Consider the following 26,244-nt stretch of genomic DNA (forward strand, 5'->3'; position numbering starts at 1 on the left):
CCTGTTGACCATTTCTCGGCGGTGAGTGAAAATTGTTCATCATTCAACGCCACTTGTCGACAGTGACATTGCAACGTTGCATTACTGCGACTTAATACTTTTCCGGCTATAATAGGCAGTTTAGAGAAGAAATTTCAACCCATAGACTCATATTATATATACTTTATGGTCCCTTATTAATGTTTACAATTTGTTGAACCCTTGTGATAAAAAAACTTGTTATAAATGTCACACGTTCACATACGTTTATACGACCAGGAAGCTGTCCATGGGTGATTCTATCATCACAGTTAAATTGCATTGAGTGCTCTGTGTTTCAGAAACCTATGCCTCCGCATCAGCCTATTTAGGATGACGGTGTCATCTGATACAGGAATGAGTATTCCATAAATTTTGTATCACGGAGTGCATTTTTGGCTGCAATAAACTGCACACCTTATTTATTCTGGGTGCAAAATACCCAAAACACGCAGTTATTTTCAGTCGAACACGTTTCGGATCAAGCTGTTATTTGATTCTATAGCAAAGTAAATCCGAAGCCCAGGGGATTTATGTTGTTGAAAAGTTACTTACCAGGGAAAGCAGTCATCGTCGAAACACACCTAAAAACTGGGAACCTTGGAAACGCCGCTGGTTTCGAGAGCCGATTTTAATTATGCGGACATTGGGAGGCGTTTCACGCCTACAATAATATGTTTAGAAAATGCACTCAAGCTAAACGATGCCACAACCATGTGAATATAGATCACCGCGGGAAACATCTAGACAGATAAGTTGATTACAAGGCGCAGAAGCGTGAATCACGACACGCCATGAGAACGGTGCGAAGGAAGATGATTATGCCGTGGTCACTAAGGAAGAGTTAGAATGTCCCAGCGGAGGCTGGAACAAACAGCAAGGTTGAATTTTTATCTCCACTTATGTGAAGGAAAGAAATACGCCTAGGCGTATCGCATGAATTGATGCCGTCAGTCTTCTACTTGGTGCTTGGATAGCAAGGATCGACTTATGCAGTGGATATTGATGGAACTGCTGACTTCCGCGGTGGTGTCAGTCGGTCATACGGGGCTTGGCTGGTGACCGCGCTGGGTCGCCAGTTGTGCCAGGCTTGGAATGTCAGCCAGATTTAATTAGGTTTCATTATGAAGTAGCATCAGGTGCATTTAGGATCATAGGGCAGGGATTTTAGACGCTTTTGTAAGGTTGGTGGTGATCGCGAGTCTGCGATTCACATGCGCATCATTCCCATTCACACAGTCCTCCCCCTGTCTCACGGCAATTATCCCGATTGATCCACACAAAAGAAGAAGCACCGGTTGTAATTTTACTGCCATTGGAGGTCATCATAAGGGCATAAACTTGGCCGTGCAGGGACTTGAACTTTGAACAATTCAAGTGCTTTCAGCCTTACTTGGATCTTGGATGTCCGGGGTCGGAACTGCTCCTATGAATTTCAGTCAAATCTCAATCAAGTCATCTGGTTTGACGTGGGTTAAGACGACTGGCGAAAGTCATATCCATTCGGTATGAAAGTTAGGCTTTTCCTCAAAACTTGTATCTTCAGTCCTAAGTTGAAATAATTGCCTTAGTTTGAAGGATAGATGAATTCCTAAGGGTTGTTTGGCCCTTCCCAAGGGCGCGAATTTTATACTTTCCAACTTCAAACTTCTGAAAAGTTCCACGCTCTAAATGCAATTTACCTATCCGGGTTGTTCATTCGGCCATATAGCCGCCGTAACTGCTGTTTTTCATTCCACTCAACAGATGAGAAAGATATTTATTTCCAGTTCATTTCCAAGAGGGGCGCTTTAGGCGGGACAAAATTTATAAAGTATGAAAAACCAAAAACCAAGCTTTGCGTTAAACGATACTGCCAAGACGTTCTTAATAAAATCATAAATTTCTCTCACGTTCAACTAGTTGCGACGGGTGCAAGTTAAAGCGCCCATGACGCATTTCTGGAGCGGATTAAAGTGGCATTAACTTGAATTTGACTTGAGACAGTCTAAATTGTTGTCTGATTTATTTTCGGTTTCGAATGCCTAATTTAGTCATTATCCTCCTAGGCTTCTGAAGGCATCCGACGTACCTTCTCCCGTATTACTCGCATGGACTTCCAAATGCTCTATGGGGCCTACGTCAGACCGCTCCTGGAGTACGCCAACCAAGTTGTCTACTCAGGACGCACCAAAGACGTCGCCCTCATTGAGCGTGTTCAGCGAACCGCTACGACAATGTTTGCCAGGCTCAAATCCGTGGACTACGAAACGTGTCTCGCCATGCTTGATCTCTTTCCCCTGGAGTACCGTCGCCCCCGAGGTGATCGAATTCTTACTCATGCCCTGTTTGAACAAAGCTTGGCAAACAGGCTTTTTACCGTNGCTTGATCTCTTTCCCCTGGAGTGCCGTCGCCTCCGAGGGGACCTAATTCTTACCTACGCCCTGTTTGAACAAAGCTTGGCAAACAGGTTTTTTACCGTTTACCCAGCAAACACCCGGCGGGGACATAGTAAGAAAATCTTCAAGCTCAGGGCACACATTCATTAGACAAAACTTTTTTTCATTTCGGGTAGTAGCTGCGTGGAATGACCTTCCTCCGACGGTTGTGCACGCTCCTTCTCGAACCCAATTTAAAGCACTATTAGACATTTGTTTATGCGAATTTTCGCGCTGGCGAGGATACTGCCCCGCGCTGAGAACATAAAGAGCAGTGCTACACCCTTTTTTCACTTGTGCCTTTCAGGTGAACGACAGCCACTGACCGACAAGAACAAAACCGACCCGGGAAACTTGGGCAATAGCCTCGATCCTGTGTATCAATCCGTGAATCCGTGAATCCTACTCAACTTGCTGGTTCACTTTCCAGCTGGCACACAGTATCAATAATTTTTTTCTATTTTATCCCAAAGATTTTTGTTGGACACTCTGATGACTAGCCTGATTCAGGAGACAGAGTTTGTGTGACGCACATTTCGGTTACTCTTAACTCAAGTACTGCCCATTCAAAATATCAGCGTGAGTAGTACTCAAGTTCTGGGAGAGCAGGAGAAGTAAAGGAAAGGTTAGGGGAAAATAAGGGATCGAAATTTAGGAAACTCCTGCTGAGTGACTGGCTATGCACAGCCACATTGGGCAGATAGCTAACCTTAATCTAATAAATGAGTGTCTTCCGTTCTACGTGACCACCGCTTAAGTTCTATCCGAGGGGATGAAAGTCGATTAGGCGAGTTGTCGCAATGTGTTGGCTATCGTGGTGTTTGTTTCAGCTCACTGAGTTCATTTTACGGGGTGACTGCTCACCTCCAACCATAATCCTTATTCCTTTCAATTGCTCAAACGTCCGTTAGGGTGCAGATGGTGTCCTCCTCTCTTCCAGTTCCTTTTTTAATCAACAGGGTGGTGAGTTTCAACACTGATCCAAAGAATTAAAACTCCCTGACTTATTTTGACGCCACATTCTTGATGACAAATGGGAAGGAGTTGAATAGTAAACTTGTCAGCGCGTATTACTGGTTTGTCGAGTGTGGAATTCCAGGGTGTCCTTCAACGTCGGAGTTATCATTCTGCTCATAAATTTCCGCTACACCGCCCGTGGAGATGATTGAGTCTGGCAAGTACCCTGATACAGTAGCCGCACTCGGATAGTTCTGAGCCACAGACCTGGAGCCTGAGGTCTACTTCCGCGTGTTAACAACGGAAAATGTGCATTAAGTGTGTATTATCTTGACTCCTGAGCAGATTCTATCCTCACTGATGATTTTCCGTCGGGATAGCATGTACTTCCCGCAAACGTTCACGCAGACTCAACTGGTTCCAATTGAGAGGGACATTTTTATTGCTATCACAACTCCTAAGACAAGGCGGCATGGCAACCTGCTTTGTTTTCCCTGCCACTGTTCTTGGCGGGTTTATTTCTTCATACACCCATTCATTTGTGGCTTTGCGCCGTGAGCGAAACAAGCGTTTCGTACTGTGACGTACCTTTGACCATGTCACCAGAGGCTGGCGAAAATATCCGGGTTGTACTGAATTCATCTGAAATCTGCCCGTAAAATAGATCCATGCATTCGTATTGGCCACATGGAGCCGTTATGGTTAATTTTCTGCTCCAGAGACGGACGTAAGCAATGAGGTAGCATAATACTTCAAGCATAGAATGTCCTGGCAACGCAACTAACTGGTTAAACTAGGTGGAATTTGGAAAGCGAGAACTGAACATCATTAAAGTCACAACCTACGGAACGATACCTCATCCTCACCCCATCTAGGGTTCAACCTAGAACCGTGAGAATAAGCAGTTAACATACACTGGACTGTTAACGAGTATATGCATGCTATCCTCTGGTTCGAAAGTTTCGTTGAATTCCCTGTCGGGCTTTTGGATCACGATGAAAATGCATGCAATCTCCACAAAATTTTTCAAATTTGCTCTGGAATTCGGATAGTGTGGCATACCTATCCTCTACAGAATGTGTTTCGTTAAGCTATATTTAAGCTCAAAAACATGCGGTTTTGTGGAATGCTGTATCATATAATTTTTTATTACAATCGTGCGTCCATTCCTCCGGCAGAAAATTTAACACGCCGGTTGAGTGCTGGTTACACTAATAGTCCTCACAGGAGAGCAATTCAGTTCAAAAGAATGTAAAATATAAAAGCCATGCTGTCATCTATACCGATCAAATAATGTCACTTTAAGTCTATGTCATCAAGTTCAAAATTGTTTTCCTCACTCTGGCAATTCATCAAGTAGGCAAATTTTCTGTTTTGCATTAGACATTTGTTCAGTGTCAGCGCTGTTGATACGTTCAAAAGCTACACGCTTTCCAGGAGAACGGTAATTTGCGTCCATCCGGGGGGACAGTTTCTATTCAGCTCAGGCGGTAGGCTGGATTATGAGCTGGATCGTCGAACGTGCCCCACTCGTCAGGTTCCATAAAACGCCCAAGTTTTTAATGCCCCAGACGACGGTAAATCTTCTTTTTTCCGTATTCAGTGTACACAGATTCATAAGTTTCGCATTCGACTCTGAGACGTGCAACGTTTCCTTCATAACAAATAGAGTGAACACTTTTAATGCTCGTCTTGACTCTACACAGGTGATACACGCCCCCATCGCCCTAGGAACGTTTCCCTAGCACAATGACTGGTCCCATTAACTAGACTACATTCATCTCTCGCTCGGTAGAAACACGTCCCACTAAACGACGCAGGCGTATCCTGGTCGACAACCTGCAACGTCGATTTCCTTTATGCTTCCCTCCTTGCGCAGAAGTTAGTATGAGAAGAAAGTTAGATTTTGCTGTTACGAGCATCCGGTTAAGATACAATTTACCTGGTAGTTAGTTGTTTTTCCCAGATGACAGTGTGATTTTTCATGATGAAATTTCAGTTTTGTGAGATGATACTTTCCAGCAACAATGTTTTTTCTGTTGCACCCAAACCGATCGGGAAAACGAAATGTTTTCTACTGGTATAAGTCTTGAAGCTCAACAGGAAATTCATGGCAGCGTACAGGAAAATGGACAAGAGTTATGGAAGCAACGGAGCTGCTGTGTCGGTGCTAATAATTGGCGAACTAAGTGTTCAGAGTGAGTGTCAAATCACTTCTCTAAAATGGCAATGTAGAGGACTAAAAAGGGAGGTAGGGCGAAGCGACAAACTGGGTTCTTGCTAGTATTGATGATTGTTAAAAACCTAACGCGGAACCCAGTGATAACGCATTATGCTACCGTGCCAAAAAAATTTTGCACGTCTAATTTACCACACAGAAAAATCAACATACAGTGTCCAGCTGATCTGGCCTTTTCGCCTCTCGTTTTCCAACAGATTTGAAAATAAAGTCCAGAAAACGCATCGCGTGTCCATCATCCATTGTGTTGCTTAATTTTTCGTGTTATATCACTTTCATGTCCACATTCTAGTTGATGGACGAACGGTTTTGTGCATGTCTATAACAAATACTTACATTAAAGCCTGTGGATTCCATATTTTCGGTGCGGGTGGGGTCACAACTAGCTCCAGCTGTGTCCCTACACTGTCGGCTTCCCATTGGTGAACAAACTGTGGATAAGCTGAACTAATGTTTTGAGAAGTGTGTCGGCATCTGATCACAGGCTGTACTGACAGTTTCCACGTGCTAAGATACCTGACAGCTCCCCACCTGCTCTTACGAATTCGATGGTTAAAATTTTATGACTATACTATGCCTAAAACAATAGCCAACAACGGTCCAGTTTGACCAAACTTTTATGCGCTGCTGGTCACTCCATATATCTCAGTATTAATCAAAAGAAACATTTGCTGTTTACTTTTACGTTTTGTTTTCCAAAGGATGGGAGAAACCGTATGAACAGAGAATTACATACGTTGCAGCATCAGAAACTGATCGATACGTTCACAGTCATGTTGAATTCCAAGACAAGAATTGCTCCGACATTCTACGCGTGTCATTCGAAAGCGATCGGTAGCCATTTCATCGCTCTGTCGCACCGAAGCGGATCCAGTTTGAAGTTATTCTCTCCGCATCTACCGGCAAGATACTGTCGACGAAGAGTGTCAAATAACAGGTTCTAGAAGGTGGATCATAGTAGAAGGATCGGCAGACATCATTGAGTTTGCATCTAAAAGAATGACGGAAAACATGATACTACATCAGTAGTGAAGAGATTCGCATTGGACTGCAGGACTTGCATTTAAAACCGTTTAGTTCGCGAATCATTTTCCTTCCATCGGGTTTCACGCGGACAAGTTGGCTGTGTTTTAGTTACTTTTGGCCTCTAACTACCAATGACCAATAGCATCAAGTCATCTTTCTGACGTACCTTGAGTCTAGAATACCAGTATGGACCACTAATTAAGCAAACCAATGGTCTTAGATCAGCTCCACTATGTCAGCCTTCTGGTCATATTCGCTTGAGTTTATAACATAGGGCAGTGTCCATGCTTTCTAAATGCAGTTCGGTGCAGGCTTCTTGTGGTTGTGTCAGTCCTGCGCACAGTTCCTTTGGCATAGTTCGATTCGAAAAACTTTACTTAGCGACAAATCCATTAATGAGGGTTATGTGAAAACCTCATCGTCTTCACTCTCACTGCAAGCATCAAGAAATGGTGACCTGCAAAAACGGCCGAACGGTTATTCCCTGCTTTAATGAGTAAAACGTTCAAAAAAAATTTCAAACCATTCAAAAAAAAAACCCAGAGATCGCACATGCCCGGAGATAATCTTATGACCAACAGATTCCCACCAATTTTGACCTATTCGTTCACAAACAAAGCTGCAGTTTCATGCGGACATACAAACTCAAAAGTCAGGAAATACTGACTACAAACCACATGTGGTTATTTATAAATTACCAACACTCTATCACCTTCTGGCATTGAAGGATCACTTCGACCGAGATTTTCAGACATTTCCAGAGACAGTTTGGTCTATTCGGTATCGGGTACTGTTTCGAAGATAACAGGCCGTTTAGCAAAGCGATTATCAGTGTCATTCGCTGGAAGTCTTACTCTGTATTTCTTGCATTAAGTCAAGTTGGTTCCTGTCTCACAATTACACAGTCCTAAGTGAAAACGTGCAGTGAGTAGTTAGACAACTGATTTAGGTGTACGCTGTATCTGCATTATGACATATTGCTAGTCAAATGTACATTTTGTCTGGCATGCCAGGATAGCGACAGACCAGTGGACTGACCAGTAAAAGCATACAACTAAAAGGTTTATCTCCCCACCAGAAACGTAGTCCGACTAGTTTTGCGCATAAGTCGTTCATAGTCAATACCTAAGTACTTTTTGAGCAGTGTGCTCAGGTAACTCACTGTGTGCGGCAAATTAGGCTACCCCAGTCAGGTTTGAAGAAACCCATCCAGTATGTCAGCTTAGACTATAAAAAGCCTCCGTTCACATACACATCTTGTCCATCAGTTTACCAAACTAACCTGAATGCACAGTGTAGAGTTGTTAGCGCTGTTTTCTCATTGAAACAACCGTGTTCGAATGTGGCGAATTGCTCGGACAAAACCGTCGGCCAGGATGACTTGAATCGTTCACCAGCCGACCGAGGCAACCTGACGTTTTTTACCAACTCGCAGACTACATATCTCGGTCTCTGATTTGGTGTAGTGTCATAGAAGGCTCCGCTCATAAACTCAACAATTTGCTGGTCGCGGCCATTCGGCTGTTTCGGAGCCCAATGGGTTATTGTGGTCTTATCTGTCAGAAACGCACTTTCCCCTGGGTCACTGACACGCCATCCCACTGGGCTGTAATCTGTGCCCTCTAGAAGGCTGTTGATTCCAGTGTGAACGACCGGCAAATTGGAAAAATGCTGAAATAGGCGTTCGGAATGTTTCCCAATCATAAACATGGGGTGATCTAGCCGTCTGCCTGTTTCGTAGCATACAGAATGCGCCTTGCAAAACGATACGGAGATTTCAATTGCCATAAGGCACACATCGTCACCTGCGTCGACAAATTCTTTCGGGCAGGGTGATCGGACAAGGCAACTTATCAGAGATATTACTAAAATATGTTCAGGACGCATTGCTGAGTGAGTTTTCCTACTGATGTCGGCAGCAGAGCAGATGTACGCAGTTAATCAACAGCTGGCCAGTTTTGATTGGAGGGATGCGAAAGAATTTCCCATAAAGTGATTGGTTGAGATAATTTTTAGTGCAGACACCATTCTCAACATAAGTTGGTATGTATCCATAGATGAGAATCACTTAATTGTGTTTATTCCTGAGTGTGTCAGTTACCCTAGCTCCATGTATATCAATTTTAAGTACATAAGTCTGTCAGTGCGAGCGAAAAGACTAGCCTGAATACTGTAGTTGGAACTCAAGAGTTCCATAAAATTCCGGGATCACTCACGCCTCCAAGCTCATTTCATAAAGTGCGCAGTTTGCGAATGTCCCTGGTCAAAGTTTCGATTACGTCGTATAGTTCTTGAAAAGGTTGCGTCTTGTGACACTTCCCGGATGATTATCTGGAGCAGGTAAATAAGGTTCGCTCAAACAAAAAACCGACCATATGAAACACATAAGAAAGTTAGGAGTAGTGATGAGTAAGCATCTAAAGTTTGACGTCTTAAGACACTGGTTTCTATCAGTCACATCGACCTAGAGGAACGAACGTTCGGATCGATCTAGCTTGCGCGCAGGTCACGAGCAAGCAGTCTACGTTTTCTGGCTGCTACATAGGCCAAAATCGGCATATTCACCAGCAGTTGACGGTTTTAGCGGTTCTGCATTTATGAACTGTTTTACAATCAGTTACCTGAAATGCCCTGTGGAACTACCGGTTTTACCGTTGAGTGTCAAATAATGAGATGCACCGTGAGTTTATTGGGGAAATACAGTGAGGTTACAAAAGCGTTCTTCATATCAAGAGAGATTGGTAGACTTCTCCCTTCTTCTTGAGCTTCAAGGTTAGATTGACATAAGAGGGACACTCAAATCCGTGGATTCAGGGCTTCGTTGGTTGAACCAATAGTGGAAACACGAGTGATAGTATTCCTCCAAGACAATGTTGAATCCCCCAATAGGGATTTCGTCCTGTAAGTGAAAGAAATCTATGCCGAGAAGTATTGCACAACTGTTACATCCTTGCTGGGAATCATCAGCAGTGCAATCAAGAAACTTCAGGACATAAGAGGGACACTCAAATCCGTGGATTCAGGGCTTCGTTGGTTGAACCAATAGTGGAAACACGAGTGATAGTATTCCTCCAAGACAATGTTGAATCCCCCAATAGGGATTTCGTCCTGTAAGTGAAAGAAATCTATGCCGAGAAGTATTGCACAACTGTTACATCCTTGCTGGGAATCATCAGCAGTGCAATCATCAATGAAACTTCAGCTAGTAGTTATACACCGAACCGTTCGACCGCGAGCGACTGATCAGCAATGTGAATAACTCACACCAAGACATAAGATGACGCCGCTCAACTTTAAATCACAGAACCTATATCGAAAAGTCAGAGAGTGACTACCGCATAAAAGTCATATCCAATCACTGACTGTCAACGACCTCAACATACACAGCACAGATCAGCTTGCTTACTCGATACACGCAGACTAAATGGCCGCGAGCGAATTCATATTTTATACCCATCCAAGATTATGTTTTGAAGCTCAAAACTCGGACCGTGGTGGTGATTCACAGTAGACCGTCTATCTGTTCCTAACTACTCCCCACGATTTACATTCTCTCGACTCCTCTGGCCTCAATCGGTTCCTCCGACAACTATCTGATTACTTGTATCCATTCCACCCACTTATCCACCCGGTGTTACTCCTCCGCTGACTGACAAGTCATACGTCATCCCCCTGCTTCTTGCAGTTCCAGTGATGCTCCAAAGTTCAACGACGATAATATTACTGTTCTCCATGGTGGCATGCTGCAAGTTACCCCAAACTTTTCCAGTCTGTTTCCGCGCGGTGCGCAAAAGGGACCGATTGCATAAACGCTGGTGAGTGTGCCACTCTCGAGAAGCACTTTTCAATGACGTAACCCTGTTAAGCACAAGGTTGATCTACCATCTGGTGCATGAGTTGAGTGACTACTGTTATCGCTTGCGCCCCCCTCGAAGGCCTCCACACGCGGCTTTCTAAGAGTAGATCCGTGTAGGAACCGACCAACTGTCACCGCAGTTCAACCCTCCTCATTTTATCCAAAGTTCTGGAGTATATCCTGACCAAACGGTCCTCTTTAACGACCACCAATATGGATTTAGGTGCATTATTTCACCGGTGACAGTTGTCGCATCAGGTCGTCAGCCGTAGACTCATTTGGCGAAAACGAAGCCGTTTTCAGATCGTGTACGACACGACGACCTCCTCACCAAACTACCCACGTATGGCCTGTACCCTTATTTGATCAGTCGGTCCGGAAAATTCTCAGCAGATATGTTTCTGTGATTCGGTCTCGAAAGTGTTGCTCCCCAGATCCACAGGATCAGCAATGAGTTACACCCAATCTCCCATTTACTATTGATACATTACCTACTTCTGTCCGTCTCCGGTTGCATTCATGCATTTACAGGCGACGGCTCAAAAATCCACTTCTTTTCGCTGTCAGTGAGCAGCCTCGTTTCAGTTAAGCAACAACCACGTACAGCTGACAGCATACGGAACGCCTAGCACGTCAAGACTCGCGGTTTAAGTATTGTTATTTCATTCAACCATTCTAATTCTCCCAAACCCTCTCTCATGTGCAGTCAGCATGCAACCACCATTCACGAATCTCCAGTGATCTACAAAACACTCTCCCGATCTCAGAGTTCTTAGATTTTTAGAATTTCCAAGTAGTCAAGGCATCAGCGAACGCCCACCTACCCAACCTTAGCCGACAAGTACGTATACCACTCCTTTTAAAAGTCTCGACGTGGTTATGAGCAAAATTTCCGCATTTTATTGTCCATAATAGGCGTCTTTCACCTCCCATGCAATGAGCCATGTGGGTAATACAAGGATGGAATGAAAAAAACGGTGTCAAAAATATTTGAAGGCGGAAAACTATACAAAAATGGTCAGATATGAATGCCCATGCTGGCAAAAGCAAGAAAGAATTTGAAAACTTTTAAGATTACAGGAAATGAACTTCATACAAGTAACCTAGAGTAAAACAGTGTGGTTTTGCAAAACGGCAAAAATGCAATCCAGTTCTAGGGTGTGAGGGTGGTACATCAAGCTATCGAGACGAAAACATAAAACAACTATCATCTTTACAGCTTCAAATGATATTATCTGACACAGTTGTTGGGCTATTATCACCGGTGATGTCTACGCGAAGTACTTTCGGTCGTGTAAGTGGGGATCGGGAGCTGTTGCTTGAACTAACGTGCGGCTGAGTAGCAGAGGCAGTCTGAACATCGGGAGCAAAATCAGCACGATCGGAACGGTGAGCCATGTAACCTGTGAAATTCGAATAAAAAGGACGTGAGAACAGAAGCAACGTAGACCATAAGACGGTTAAAGATAAAAGTAGCAAATTACAGCAAGCAGAATCAATGTGACCCTGAAAACATCGTTGGAAGACTGAAAGGAACTGACGCAGATGCAGCCACACAATGTAAATTGCAGGGAAGGCTGTCAAATGTCACGTGACAGTCCAGGGATTAGTGTTAAGATGGACTCAGCCACTTCGCTGAGTTGGTATTCGACTAGGTTTCCGATTCTGCATGTTGCAAAATAAGTCAGTCTTTTGTAAAGTGATTGATAATACAGAGTTTGAGGACCGGTTTGGGAACAGCCAACGCAACCCAGAAGCTTTCTAGGAAAGCATGAACCCACTGCCGGGACTGAGCGATATTGTAGTTACAAACCCGATTGTTTACTTTACTGGCACACCACAACCCATATGAGTACCAGCAGTCAAACAGGATGAAAGTCAAGTGAGATAGGATGGGGACCTGAGAAACACGGGCGATTAGCTTTGTACGCTGTTTAGAGGGGGAAATTAGTGCACAGATAACTATCTGGCGTGCGGGTAAATAAAATAGACAAGTCAGCTGACTTGGGGTGGCTAACGGAACTGGCAGAGTTTCGTTGGACCAACAGGTGGAACAGATGGAAAATAACATGGTGTCGTCATAATTAGCATTCACTAGTATCCACGGAAGCGCGCACCACATAGGATAACACATGAACGAGTTGTGCACTTGACCTGAAATTCGGCACCATGCTTGAATTAGCTGTACGGTTGCTTTAAATGTCCACCTTTAAGGAATCAATAACAACAACGGGTGAATATCTACTGTTAGTAGCGGGTCCCCTTCTCTTCCGTCGAGGGAAGGTATCAGTAAGGCCTCTTCACGGATGACATTTTCATGTATAGAGTTAGGCTACTCAAACCTGGGTCGGACTAACCGAGTCCAATAGAAAGCGAGAGGGGGGCTACAACGTACAAATCCACAGAGAGTGGACGCATCAAAGCCAAGCAGATGAACAATAACGATGCACACTGTCGTCGCCCAGAAGGTAGGTTATGAATAACAAATTGCCTATACTTAGTCCAATGCTTGTTAGAGAAGCAAACTTCCTAAGGTGATCTGTTTCTGGTAGTCTTAACAACATTTCATCGTGATCCCTCCAAAGGTAAGACCATGTTAACTTCTAAGTGACCCCTCCTGGTAATCCGCACAAACCCAAAGGTAACACGTAATGAAAGAAAGCATCATCCGAGAACACCAGTTTGAAAAGACTTCTAAGAAACTCAAATCTGTGAAGCTACCGCTATCAGTAGACTCTGCCAACAGTTGACAAGCCAAAGATGGGTTTTATTGTACGAAAAACGGGCTGGAAGATACACTCCAGGAGGATCTTTTTCGGCTTCGACCGAGTTACTTAAATACCCAACAGTAGCTCGGCAACGCGGCTTGACAACCGCCTTGTTAAGGCAACGTGGAAGTGTATGAGTGTTCACCAATGGTAGTACCACTCTCTCAAGGACGTGAGGGGTCAAACAATACAGTTAAACAGCTCTGGTTTTCGTCCTTTCGGACAGGTTGTTATTGCCACATCAGGGTTGGGTTTGAGTTGCTTTCAGGCTAGTGGGGTAACCGGAAAGGATTGAAGAGAAGTCTGCCACCATTATTTTGTTGTCATATGAATTTTCTTCAGTGTCTAACCTGGAGCGCCCAGCCATTGCATATTCACAAGAACGTTATTTGAGGCGCTGTTCCTTCAGCTGTTATCGAACGTTCTATGGTGTATTCGAATTTTGGCTTTGCCTGATAGTACAATAGTGCTATGGAAGTTTACAGTAAAGCCTGCTACCGTAACGGCGGCCGACATGATTCGATAAGCTGATTAAGTAATCGAGCTAAAGCAGAGAAGCTGAGCACAATGCATCAGTTCGTTACAACACGTTTCAGTCTGTGAAGGCAATGTCTTAAAAGTGGATGCAACTGACAAGTTTGAAGACCCAACGTACAAAACAATCATTCCATGGACCTTTGATATCGACGAATGCGTTGGAACGATGTATGACTACCCGAAATGTTGCAACTAGCAGACAAACCTAGCTGCCTTTTGGTCGAACTTGAGTTTCAAGCGTGAAGCCATGTCGACCGATGCTTTGGAGATAATTTGCAAGGAACTCCCGAAAACCTCTATGGGAGACGGCGAATCCTCCTATAAGAGTTCGCCACAGTAGAATAAAGAAAGTAACAGTCAACCAGCTGACTTCAGTGAGAGTACCTTCCGATTTCAATCGGAGTAATAGATCTAACAGGCGATGTCAGAGTTGAAAATGTTTGCATAAAGTCTTGGGTACACATGATCGAATCGGCCTCAACGTTCATCAAACTAAATCGCCTCCAACTTCACTGGAACAGTATTCTCCACCAAACGCAATGACAAATGAATGAAAATGCTCATATGGCTAAAAGGTTACCTGGAGTTCGTTAAACAACTAATCCGTTCACATAATGGAGCATACTCACCATGTGGCAGTAGCCATTTGCACCTCGGCCAACGAGCGACAACTGTGTCCAACAAACAGTCCAATTCTAACAAAGAATCCAATTTGCGATGGAAAATATGGCAAATACGCTTCAGTTGCCAGAGCCATCTCGACACTGGTTCCAGAAGCCACTTACACCGAACAGGGCTGAAAATGTTTCGTCCCCTGTGTCCAAACACCGGAGAAATGGCAAAGCTGTTTGAAACTGACCGATCAGCACTGGTGGCTTTCCAAGTTCTCTTGATTAATCGGCTCACAAACTTCCTTTTAGAGAATCTTGGGTTGGTCCTGCTGTGAAGCGTAGATGAAGCCTGATCATAAATGGTACCACCGCAAGAGAGAGGAACGGATCGCGGTATGGTGACAGACAAAGCAGTGCGCCAACGCGAAGGCCAAGGTAAGAGGCCAATAAGAGAGCAGCCGATTAATATATGCCATAGACTGTGTAGTTTTGTGTACTCTCGAGCCATCCACGGAGAAAGAAACAAACACAGACCTGTACATGCACACACGAGACCAGGAAATAGACTCAGGATCCACCATTGTACTGGTGGGAATAGACGCCCAGTTTGACGTGTCCGCAGTATCTGTGGGAAAGTGCAAAAAAATACGGCCCACTCAGAATGAAACGCATTCAATTCTAACAAGGTTTGAGTTGTCATCGCAAAGCGGAACGTACCAAACATGTGAAGAAGCAGGTTAAAAAAAATGACTCACGTCTGAATAAAATTGGCTTGTGAAGGAAAAAGCATGGGAAGACGTTAGGTTGACCAACTATGGTCTGTGGACATAAATGCTTTGTTGGCAACGGGGAATACAAACAAGGACCAGTTGGGCAAAAATTTCATTTTGTCTGACAAAACTGTCAGTTGCTCGTCTCCCGCGCTTCATTCCATTGAAGAGCATAAATTTTCATAGGCATTGGTCGTTCAGGCAATGCGGAATTACCCAAGTTTTTGGGTCGAGTAGAGAACACATGTTCGCAGTCCCACCTATTCCATTGAATAAATGTAGAAAGTGGCCACGTTGAGCGTTTGACAGAATGCGCCTAATCACGTTCTGTCACCGGTTTTCAGACAGTATTTCCTGTTTGTAGCTAGATGACCACATTTCCGGTGCTGGACGTCATATGGTGTAGCTAAACACCCATTTTCCAAACTACGATGGTGTTATTGCGAGGCTCAAACGAATAATCCGTTCAGGATTTTCTCAAACCGACAGTGAAATTAGAAGTTTTCTCACCATCCTCATGAGTAGCATCTTATAGAGAAGTAATATGTTGTACGACACGTATCGAGCATACAAGCTGGTAGTTTGACACACCTTAGTAATAAACCACGTGGCTGTTGATCTGTTCGCCGAGCTACCAATAATCCAACACACTACTAACAAACACACGTGTCGTGCAGGTTCGTTCACGTGTGACGTATGCTTGAGGACGGTGTAACGAGACGGATCTGGCCCTATCTAGTCAACTGTAAACAAAGTATCGAAGGTACCACTAAAATTTGTAGCGAATTTGGTGTCACGATGATTGGCATTTCGAAAATTTAATCGACAGACCTATATCATGCCCTTGTGTGTGTACAGTGAACATCAGTGGAAATCTCACTCTATTCATACTTTAACATCTTATTGGTCTACACAATCAATTTGGTTTCTCTTTCATCCATTTTCCGCCGCTTGACGGCTTTCCTGTTGAGATTTTGGTGAAGTTTTAGGGGCTCAATGGGTTCCGAACGTACTGGTTGCTTTCAGAAATCTGACCCTCTTGATATACTCATTCTGAAATTATTGTATTTTCACTGAGAAAACTACTCACAAAGTTGCTGAAAACTCTTTAACAGCCCACGGCCAGTTTCACCCTTCTTCGGGTTCATCGGACGGATACGGTCCATGAGTTTCCTCCAACCTTACATTTCGCTTTGAATGATCTTTTTATGTGACACCTAGAAAAATGGCTTGTGACTGCTCTGTTGATATGGCCACAAGTTTTTTGAATACAAATACGGAACCGAATAACTGACGAGCACAACCGAACTCACCCAACTAAACGCAAGAATAACGAGCCCAACAGCAGACGGAATGAGAAACAAGCCGACCGAATAGCGTGCCACTTGAACTGCGATCGATAGGAACAGCATGGAAATCACATAGGCCAGTTGAGCATAGCGCAGCGGACACGCACAGGCGGCGATCATCGTTACAAGCACGGAGAGAACGCCCCCGAAGAAATCGCAAAAGGACAGTATGTCCAAGGGCAAAGGACAAGCGGGGGACGTGAACCGAAATCCATGAGGAACTGAATGATAACCGTTTGGTGCAGTACTGACCACATGATATCCCCTAGCTCGAACCAAGGAATATCCACCAAAGGACGCAGCACCTCCACTGATGGTTCGGAGACCCACGCGAGCTGGAATGTTCATCACGTCCGTGTCGCATAGATGGTAAAGCTGGAAGAGAGCACCGAAAAGTGAACAAACACAGGAACAGCCTGGAAGCTATTAAATATTGCGAAAAACAAACATGGCTTTGAAGAAAAACTAGCACGAGAATTCATCTTTTTGTTTATTAGAGTACCATCAGCCACAGCTAAACCCCTTGGGTTCCGATGGAAAACTAATTCCGTCTGGAAAATAAAACGGAACAGAAAACAGCAAATTAGGTAAGATACGATCGAATGAGGCGGGCACTACACACACGCGCAAAAACAAGTGTTTTATTTCCGAATGTAGAGAGATAGAGAGAGAAGAATTGCAACATTCTCGAGCAAATCAGAGCGTACAACGCTCTGTGACAACGAAAATAGCACGCATTTGGAGGAAGCACTCATACAGCAAATTGTGGGACTAATCACTGGGGGTGGTGAAATATTGGAACATTAAAATGATACCTTCAATTGCAGAGCACACGGTTTACAAACACACAGACAGATGCTCACGTGAATCATTTCCCACTTGGGAATAACAGACGATGGGGCATTTCTCGACTAGCAAGCCTATCGAAAGTAGAGTGTAGTGGTTTTGAAAGAAATGCTAATAAATCGCGTTGCTTAGCGTGCGCATCATTCGGTGGTACTCGTAGTTTGTGTGGAAAAAATTATTTCGGTACGCACACGGTGAGAGTGATCCCAGTGGTACGATACTCAAGGTATCGCAGCATATTTTCATAAAGGAAACTACTCATTAAGTTGACATCGAAGAGTTTTCAGCAACATCGTGAGTAGTTTCCTTTATTAGTTTTTTTTGCTGTTTTGCTGCACAGCGTGCACCTCGCGAGGGACAAGTGAGTTCATGCCCCTACACATCTGGGTAGTACGTCAATTGCTGACCATTGACCGGTAGGATACTGAATAGGTCCGATAGTACCATCCAAAGTTAGGTTGCAAACACCTCAAAATACGTAAATTATCCAGCGTTGACAACCACCAACCGAGAGGACACGCAGTGCAATTAAGGCTTGGAGACACTACTTATGGCATGTAAATACACTCAAACCTGTCAAAAGTAGCTACTCGCAAATGTACCAGAATGTCGAATTTCGCGTGATAAGTGAGTGGTAGCGATGCCGTGGTAGTATGAACAATTGGTACAGGGTTATAGCAGACAAGGAAAAAGGGTGTTCATTTCGTAAGAAAACAGGTCCCTCTCCTAAGAAGACCATGTCCAGACAAAGAACACCTTTGGCATCATCCAGTGGTGATTCTTGCAAGAGGGATGAATGTGAAAACTTCGGAATATGACACTTATGAGCATTATGATTGGTTACGTGTGGGAAAGCCGCCAAAAGTATCAGTTTCCCAAAATCAGAACTCCTCTGTTGCTTAAGAGATAGTAAAATTGCGATTGATATATTGTGTGATAAATCGTTGCGGCATGAAGACCGAAAACCTAAACCAGAGACTCAGAGTAGCGAACAACACGGGGATGGATGGTGGTTGGTTGTTTGAGACGACGGTATAGGCTGTAATGGTGTTCTACTGCAGGTCTGGCTAACTCACATGTCAGGGTTGGCCCGCAACAGAAAATGTGGCGGTTTGTACGTACCCTTGATACTGCGGTTGCTCCTACCCAGCACCACACCTTGTTGGTTTTTACAACAGATACGTGCCAACAATTTGATTCTGGTCATAAGAATGGCTCACGCAACCAAAAGTGCACGGCCTTGGCAGTTCCTGTCGATCTTGAAAAAAAACAAAGCTGGGTTGTGGAGGCAGATACTGCACAGATAGAATTTTGCGATAGAGGCCTAAACGGAAACCCAGACGAGATCAACGGCCAGATTACTGCTTCTTGGGGGAGAATGAAAGGGTTAAAAACCTGAAAGAGCACGGACAACAGATGTTAAAATTATTGCATGAACCCAAAGGTCAACCATTCTCCAGTTAATAACCCTGTGTCTGCATGGAATATTTTATAGGTATTCGCTGACGAGGCTGTGGTGGGTAACATTTCCCTCGCCATTTGTTTGTAAGCCTTTCGCTTATTCAAGTCATGCGGGCTATTCACAAAGTCGAAAGGGCTGATCATGGTACGTGTATCCAATACATTATCACAAAGCCCCTCTCCATCTCCCGCCCTGCTCCACTTGATCTGAAATCAAATGACACAAGTGTATAACGATGAAGCGCTACAGTTGTTGTCAGGGTTGGTTATTGACGAAAACAACGAACTCTACCTCTAGGGTTTTTTTTTGCTAAATCGTAGGATTACGTGAAATGGAAAGGGTCAGTATAAGAGCCTCTCTATACAACATAAGAAGATAAGAGATGACAAAGATTAAACGTGGCCTTTTGAGACGTACGTTGAGTCCGAATCAATGAGGTTGGGTTGACGGACAGATAAAGGTGACACACAAGACATATATTAGGGTTCGACACATGATATAGCGCTCTAATCGGTCTCGCTTCGAACCCTACGATGTTAAGGAAGAAATCTATCGGGTAGATTTGTGTTGTGAGCGAGAGGGTCTCACGCACTGGGAGAATTTCATTCTTAACTAGAAAAGTACTACCAGTCACCTTCTGGGCTGGAAATTCATAAAATCACGACAAGCATTAGTTGCGGAATACTTGTCTCAGCCGTCACTGAACAAGATGTGAAAAATGGTAAACTGCTGATTAACACAGGATGATTACACGTTTGTCTCAGGGAAGGGACAGCACGGAAAGTCAACAATAGTAGTGAAGCGAATCCGACCCTCGGAATCTAATCTGGTTTCTGAAGAAACACATGTAAGTTCATTGAAGAAGCGATAATAAAAGCTCGTCAATTAACCAGCCAGGGATTTCCTCTAACAGTCATTCGGCCGAAGAACACTCGCAATCTGTTTGTCACTGCCCAAATGACGTATATGACTCTCGTCTTTCTGTCATGCTCTCGATCCCAACCAGCCACATGGAGATTCCGGCGCCCAGTTTGGAAAAGCGCCTTACAAAGCTACTATGTGACTTTGTGGCCGGAAATACATTTGGGGGGTTGTCGCAGACGATTAGTCTGTGTGCGCATCAACAATGAAGGGTTAGTTAAAGAATGAGTGGTAATTCAGATAACTTACGGCTGAGAAAACCAGAGTGTATGTATATGCCAGAGCAGGTACCCACAAGCGGCGTATGAGAGCCAGACAAATTCCAGGAACAAACGCCAGATTGGTCAGTGCTAGGAGCAATGCATCTTTGGAGTACCCATTCCACATGTATATTAGTTCATCCAGTTCGCGCCCATGTGGCAAACGATCATCGACAAGTTCCGTGGAATTGGGACGCAAACAACCCAGTCCAAAGCGACCAGGTGGACAAGCACATGTGGATGCAAAGATTGACTGTTGTAAGAGCTCTACGCAGAGGCCTTCACCAAACAGACTAGATGCCTGCCAAGTACTATTGACCAGTGGGCTCTGATAGGCTGTGTGGTCTGGCTTCCGCAAGTTCCACCAAGGAGGGCGCCACCGAGGCGTTAAGGTTGAAGAAGTTTGATCCTGAACAACCTGAGGAGGGGATATAGATTTGCTGTTAAATTCTAGTCTTTTTGAGTGTGCAAGAGTATACAAACATGTAGAGGGTTAACCGCATCGAAAAATAAACTGTTAAAAAGTAAGGTGGACCACGGGAATCATAAATATCATCGAACTATATGTGCAATGAAACATGCAGCAGACAGTTGAGATGCCTAAGAGTAAGGAAGCACACAACCTGGAGCATCGAATACAACAAATAACCGGCGGTTCTTCATAAAATCCCATTAACAACCGTTCGAATTAATCAGGCCAAATACTATGAACGGCATCACTGATTGTGATTATTCGGCGTTATGCCTGTGAGTAAACTACAAACTAGGCGGAACGCCACATAGAGTACTCTATGCACGGGATAGATAACATTGAGAAATTAATGTTTTGCTCACACTTGGTACAAACTCAAAGGCTATTCTGATGACAAGTCTTCTGATGGGGCTCTAATCTCTGGCAAACCGTAGGACGTATGTAGGAGAGAAGGATTACGAAACATCAGAAAATGAACCGAAACTTACAGGCTGAACCTCAGCTGCGGCGCGACTGAGCACACGTGACGGTGGCAGACTGGCTCCTTCACCAGATTCACGACATCGGTAATTCAGGCACGGTCTTGACTGAATTACAAGACCGACGTCAACAGCAGATGCCGGATCATCACACCATCGAACACTAGATATATGTGGATGGTCGAAAATACAACAGGAAAATCCTGATTTCAAAGGGAAAATAATATAATGATCCCAAGAAAAAGACCCAAGGATACAGATAACCTCCCCGAAAAAAGACATCTGCGAGAAACAGCATACTGGTACTGGCCAGAGCACTCCACTAAGTATTTTCAGGTAAATATTCCACAAATAAGGGTTCGAACAAGATCAAAACTGAGGAAGAATACTGACTCATGGTCGCAAGCAGAGTGCAGACGCTTTCTGTGAATGCAACTCGTGTAGAAACGCACATTAGGGATAGGCTTGTTGAGACAAGCGTCATACGCACAACAGAGTACGTCATATAGTGTATGAAACAACGACACGGCCAACCGTCGCGTCAACAGTAATTAGTTTAGGCGAAACACGAAAAGCCCAGCGTCATCCTACGATCAGGCAGTTAGAAAACGCACATCTCACATGGGATCAAGTATCACTAGCGAAATGCACGTAAAGATGAAGTGATCAAAGAAAGCACGAATACCTACGAAAATATCAGCTAGTACATCAAGACGTGCTGCGAATAAAATCATCGGCTTGTGCGATCGCAGAGCCAGAGGTTGATAGGAAGGCGGTGGCTGACACCATCCCACATACTGAGCTCTGGAAGTGGGTCCAAACGCATGTCATTTGGAAACCTGTTGGAAACTATTCGTAGCAAGAAAAAGGGCTTAATATACGTGGTCCTGGGATAATCTGCGGAAGTATAATGGATGTAAATGTGTAAGCAGTTTATTGAAATTGAACGCAGCATCTAGAATTCTTCAGGAGACACATTGGTAAAGTACATTAACCAAAAAATCACATCAACTGTCATTCTAACTTCGAGAAGTTCGAAGGTGTGTTAAAAAACAATCTTCTACTAAACTACTTGCAGTCACGTGTTAATTTCGTATGCGCCAAAGGTAGATACACGCTTTTACCAGATCTAATCAGCTTAATGAAGCGCACACTGTGGCCAACCACATTTACACGCCACTGGGATACTCAATTAGTGGTGCCGGCCAGCACAATACACAGGACGACGAAAATGAGGCGACGAGCTTTCGGCAAGTGCGAAACAGAGAAATCAATAAATAGAGGTCCATCCCACCAACACGGACGATGCGCGTTCGACGAGAAGTTCGAAAGAAACAAATGGCATGGAAGAGCAATCAACGTACTCTGAAGCGGCATAACACTCGGCGTACAATCCCAAAAACCATTGTCCAGGAGGGGGGTATGGAAGATAGAGAAAGCTCCTATCCACGGCTTCATCGAATGAAGTATCAAACAACGGTGGTAACTCGCTGCGATGTGATGGCTGGCTTCGAGCCAGCGTTGCAGATACAGCCGCGAACACTGCATGGGCAACAGATACAGCTACACCGCGATGGGTGGCCAAACGAAGCCAAAGTGGACATCGTTTACGACTGATGAAATCGTATGGGCTCGAAGGGACGTGACGACTCAGGCAAGCGTGTAAAATCACTTGACGAGGGAGGGGCTGTAAGATGATTCAATAATCACTGTTAGTGGTTAGATAAACCAGGGGGCATCAGTTATCAAAATCGAACTGCACATGAGTTCGATACTCGACCAGATGAGGAATTCAGTGTATATTTATTACTCGTTTGGTTAAAAATAAATAAGGTTGTGAAAGAGATAAAAACCGAACTCTCGTTTTGTGGTCGCAATAAACAAATCTTAATCCAGTAGAAACATCCAACGCACTGCTTGTTTTACGTTGGCTTTGTTCTGCATCCAGCATGACTAATGTATGGTGAAAAGCAGTGGTGCGCATTAGCCGCCTGTACGAGGTGATAACAACACTTCTGAAGACTGTCTTGACAAGCGGATTTCACTGAATGAAAGGATTTTTTGACGCTGATGGGGACTGTGCCCTGACCTGTGAAGGATGTACTGGGTCAAATAGGTCATCCTCACAACACTATAGTCAGTATGGTGAAAGCGAACCTTCCTGTAGATAGCACACGTTTCTAAATGGCTCCTGAATGTCACTGACGACCATGGAGCTTTGCTGTCTTACATGTGTTCCATAACAATACGAAAATGAGAACGGTTGATGGTGTAGCAGGAGATGAATGGATATCCCGCGAAACTTATCTGGCTCTCAGTGGAAGTAGGTTATACCAAAAAACCAAACACTACAAGTTGCTAGTTTACAGTCGATATTGAGTCTACATGCTTCTACCCACAAGAGGAAGCGTTGAGTACCCGGATGCAGAAACGGTCAATAGCTTAGCAGATACGCATCGACTTAGAATCGAGCTTCACATGTACCCTTCCAATGGAAACCATACCGCGGATATCTGAAGATGAATTTTTTAAAAATTATAGATTTAATTTTTTTCAAATTTTCCAAAAAAAATTAAGTAGAATTTGATGCACCCAGCTGCGAACTAAATGTACTGAACTGTCCTCTTCTTTAACCCATGTTTGCACCGCCACATGGCTTACTCCACGAAAAATGCTCGACAAAACTAATTTTGAGTCCGTGAACAATACAGTACTTGAATGGAAAGCAGTGTCCCTCATGCCAAGTGCTGGGCACTTCGACTACACAAAGGCAGACCCACAGAACTCCCATTCTCCTCTAGAAATCTGAAGAGCCGCTTTTCAACTATGCAGATACCATAGCAAGAGATTGAAACGAGAAATATCGTTTCGTGGTTGAGCAACGTGGTCACAGGAACCTTATCCCTCAAGTTAGAGCGCCCCGAATCTACCATTGCACGTTGTTTAGGTTCAACTAACACCCTATCAACCCTCAGTATGATAGGCTGTTCACGAACTTCATTCAAGAGTGGATATCCTCCGTTATCATCTACGATCTGATTCTACAAAGTCAAACTAACAAAAATAAAGGAAATTGAAACGAAAAATAACCAAGCCAATAAAACATTTTGAACAAACTTTTGACAGAATAAAATATTTGGCATACCGAGGCTGAGAAATAGGATATGGGGAGAAAAGTAATGTGTGCAAACTTACCAGGGAATGCGTGTGGTTGATATGTTGCATTAGATCAAATGGATTCAATTGCAACGTGACTTCCAAACTACCACCTGTATCCAAACCAGGCGCTAAGTCGAATGGAATGGCTATTGCATGCCACGGTGGAATACGCAACCCGTTTGTGTACTGTCCAGACTCGGGCTGAGAGTGATAACAAGGAAGGTCTTGATTACCCACAAAAATCAATTGGAGGGACCTACTGGGAAACTGTAGTAGCCGAAGAAGGGACGTTCCAAATCGGAACGGATGAAAACAATTATCGTAAAGCGAAAACAAAAAAACGGATGCTTGTGTAAGACAGACAGAAGGGCACAAATAGGGTTGTGGTCGACGAAATATCAGTACCCTGATACAAGTTAACGAAGAGTATTGTATCAATTTTGGAGCATTACTGAAGTACCTGCAGCAATCTGTCATCATCAAAACGCTCCGTTGTATTCACAAGAGTTTAGTCATTGCGCTCATCGTTATACCTCGGTCTCCTCAAATAAAGAAAAGACATGGAGAAACCACCCTGGGAGAGATTAACTGTCAAGAGGAAACAATGCTAGTCCAAAAGGAATCGAATGAAGTGGTCCTAATTTGCGAATGAAGGGATGATCTTTCTCAGGGGGACTACTAAATGTGTATTATCAGTCGGTAGTCACTTTTGTTTACCGAATGACCGATAAAGTTGGTAGTTCAAAAACTGCATTGCCCTTCACGACACCGCGATGGAATCGTGGATCGCAGAGCCTAGATGTGCGAAAACAAACCGTTTGTTGCCAACGGACTTGTGCTGTGGTCCAAACCGGTTCGTTTTGGTGTCTATAGATATGCTTCCGTGATTGTTGCTCATTTGTTTGTTCGGGTTGGCTTGATAGAATAATTTTTATGACAGTGTCCCGGTATAGTGGAAACTAGTCAGAAATAGCCGACAAGACTCGTGATACGTGGACCTTATCTGTTACGTCTGGTAATGAATGACGTCAACATGTATAGTCAGACACCCATGTGATTAAATACTTTTATCTAATACGACTTCTCCATCCACATTTTATACCAGTGAGTCCACTGGGGAGTAAAACCGTCCCAGATTAAGTTCTGGAAAATACCTGATTTGTGCTCCGGTACCTGAAAAATTCCCAAAGTTTAGAATTCTTAATCCATAATCATGATTGATGCATATATCACTGCGAACGAAGAATACTTCGCCAGCATTGAGTGAGGTATTTGAAGAATGGGCGTATACCCTTTCTGGATAACCAGTACCGGCTCATTCACGTGATTTTACAAGGAACTGGTAAGATACTTTGGAGTGAGGTCTTGTTTCGGAAGGACCACCCATTAAATCACATCTCTAAAAACAAGATGTTACGTAGTTTCCAGTGAAGCGTCTTTCATTTAGAGATGTGTATTGCTGTGTAAAAATTTACTTCACTGTTGTTGACGGCTCTGATTCTCTCGGATGAGGTATTATTTATAAAATGAGGGTTGGCGTTGTCGTACACGGCGCATTAGGGGATGAGCTGGAAATTTCGGGAACCAACAATCTACACATAAACTAAAACAACTATGAATGAAACAAGCCTACTAAGCAGCTAATCTTCGAATTTTACTGAGTTCTTCATGTTAGCTTCGACTTTTCCCTGAAATGTATACTTTCAGATTTCCACATTCCAGTGGACTAGTAAACCTGACTGTGACCTATATCTGTCGCGGATGTCGGAGAATTCTGATATGCAGTAGCCTCACGTTTGAGGGATTATGTACCATTTGGAATAAACCACCTGTGAACCTCTACCATGTTGGAAGCAAACTTATGTGTACTGTAGATAGTCATGTGTCTACTTGGTGCCTTATTGTAGAAAAACCCAAAGTACGAATTTCCAGCGTGGTTTTTTTCGGGAGTGAAAACTGCACCACAAGATCCGCTGCGAGTTTGAAAGTTGGTCTCTTAAAAAATCAATTTGAGGCTGAACCTCACGGGAGTGGAGTCACGTCGACTTAGTTTTGGAAGGGCTCTCCTAAGATATATATATATATATATATATATA

At 43.8% G+C, this 26,244-nt stretch overlaps 2 protein-coding genes across 2 annotated transcripts in view; both read right to left on the reverse strand.

The window, feature by feature from the left end:
- Window positions 1-6,475: 6,475 nt before the first annotated feature.
- On the reverse strand, window positions 6,476-8,545 carry T265_06963 (hypothetical protein; the record flags this gene model as incomplete). The annotated part of the gene is made up of 2 exons (XM_009172369.1): window positions 6,476-6,623; window positions 7,941-8,545. 2 exons carry the CDS (start codon window positions 8,543-8,545, stop codon window positions 6,476-6,478), a joined length of 753 nt encoding a protein of 250 aa, XP_009170633.1.
- Window positions 8,546-11,390: 2,845 nt separating this feature from the next.
- Window positions 11,391-26,244, reverse strand: part of T265_14181 (hypothetical protein) — a gene marked incomplete at both ends in the record, with an annotated part of 19,963 nt that continues 5,109 nt past the window's right edge. The window contains 7 exons of the mRNA XM_009172389.1: window positions 11,391-11,917; window positions 14,449-15,055; window positions 16,514-16,924; window positions 20,028-20,456; window positions 20,999-21,152; window positions 22,354-22,676; window positions 24,185-24,349. Coding sequence (XP_009170653.1) covers window positions 11,736-11,917; window positions 14,449-15,055; window positions 16,514-16,924; window positions 20,028-20,456; window positions 20,999-21,152; window positions 22,354-22,676; window positions 24,185-24,349 — 2,271 coding nt within the window. The remainder of the gene's footprint in view (window positions 11,918-14,448; window positions 15,056-16,513; window positions 16,925-20,027; window positions 20,457-20,998; window positions 21,153-22,353; window positions 22,677-24,184; window positions 24,350-26,244) is intronic.

Source organism: Opisthorchis viverrini, assembly GCF_000715545.1.
Source record: "Opisthorchis viverrini unplaced genomic scaffold opera_v5_154, whole genome shotgun sequence".
Classification (NCBI taxonomy): Eukaryota; Metazoa; Platyhelminthes; class Trematoda; order Opisthorchiida; family Opisthorchiidae; genus Opisthorchis; species Opisthorchis viverrini.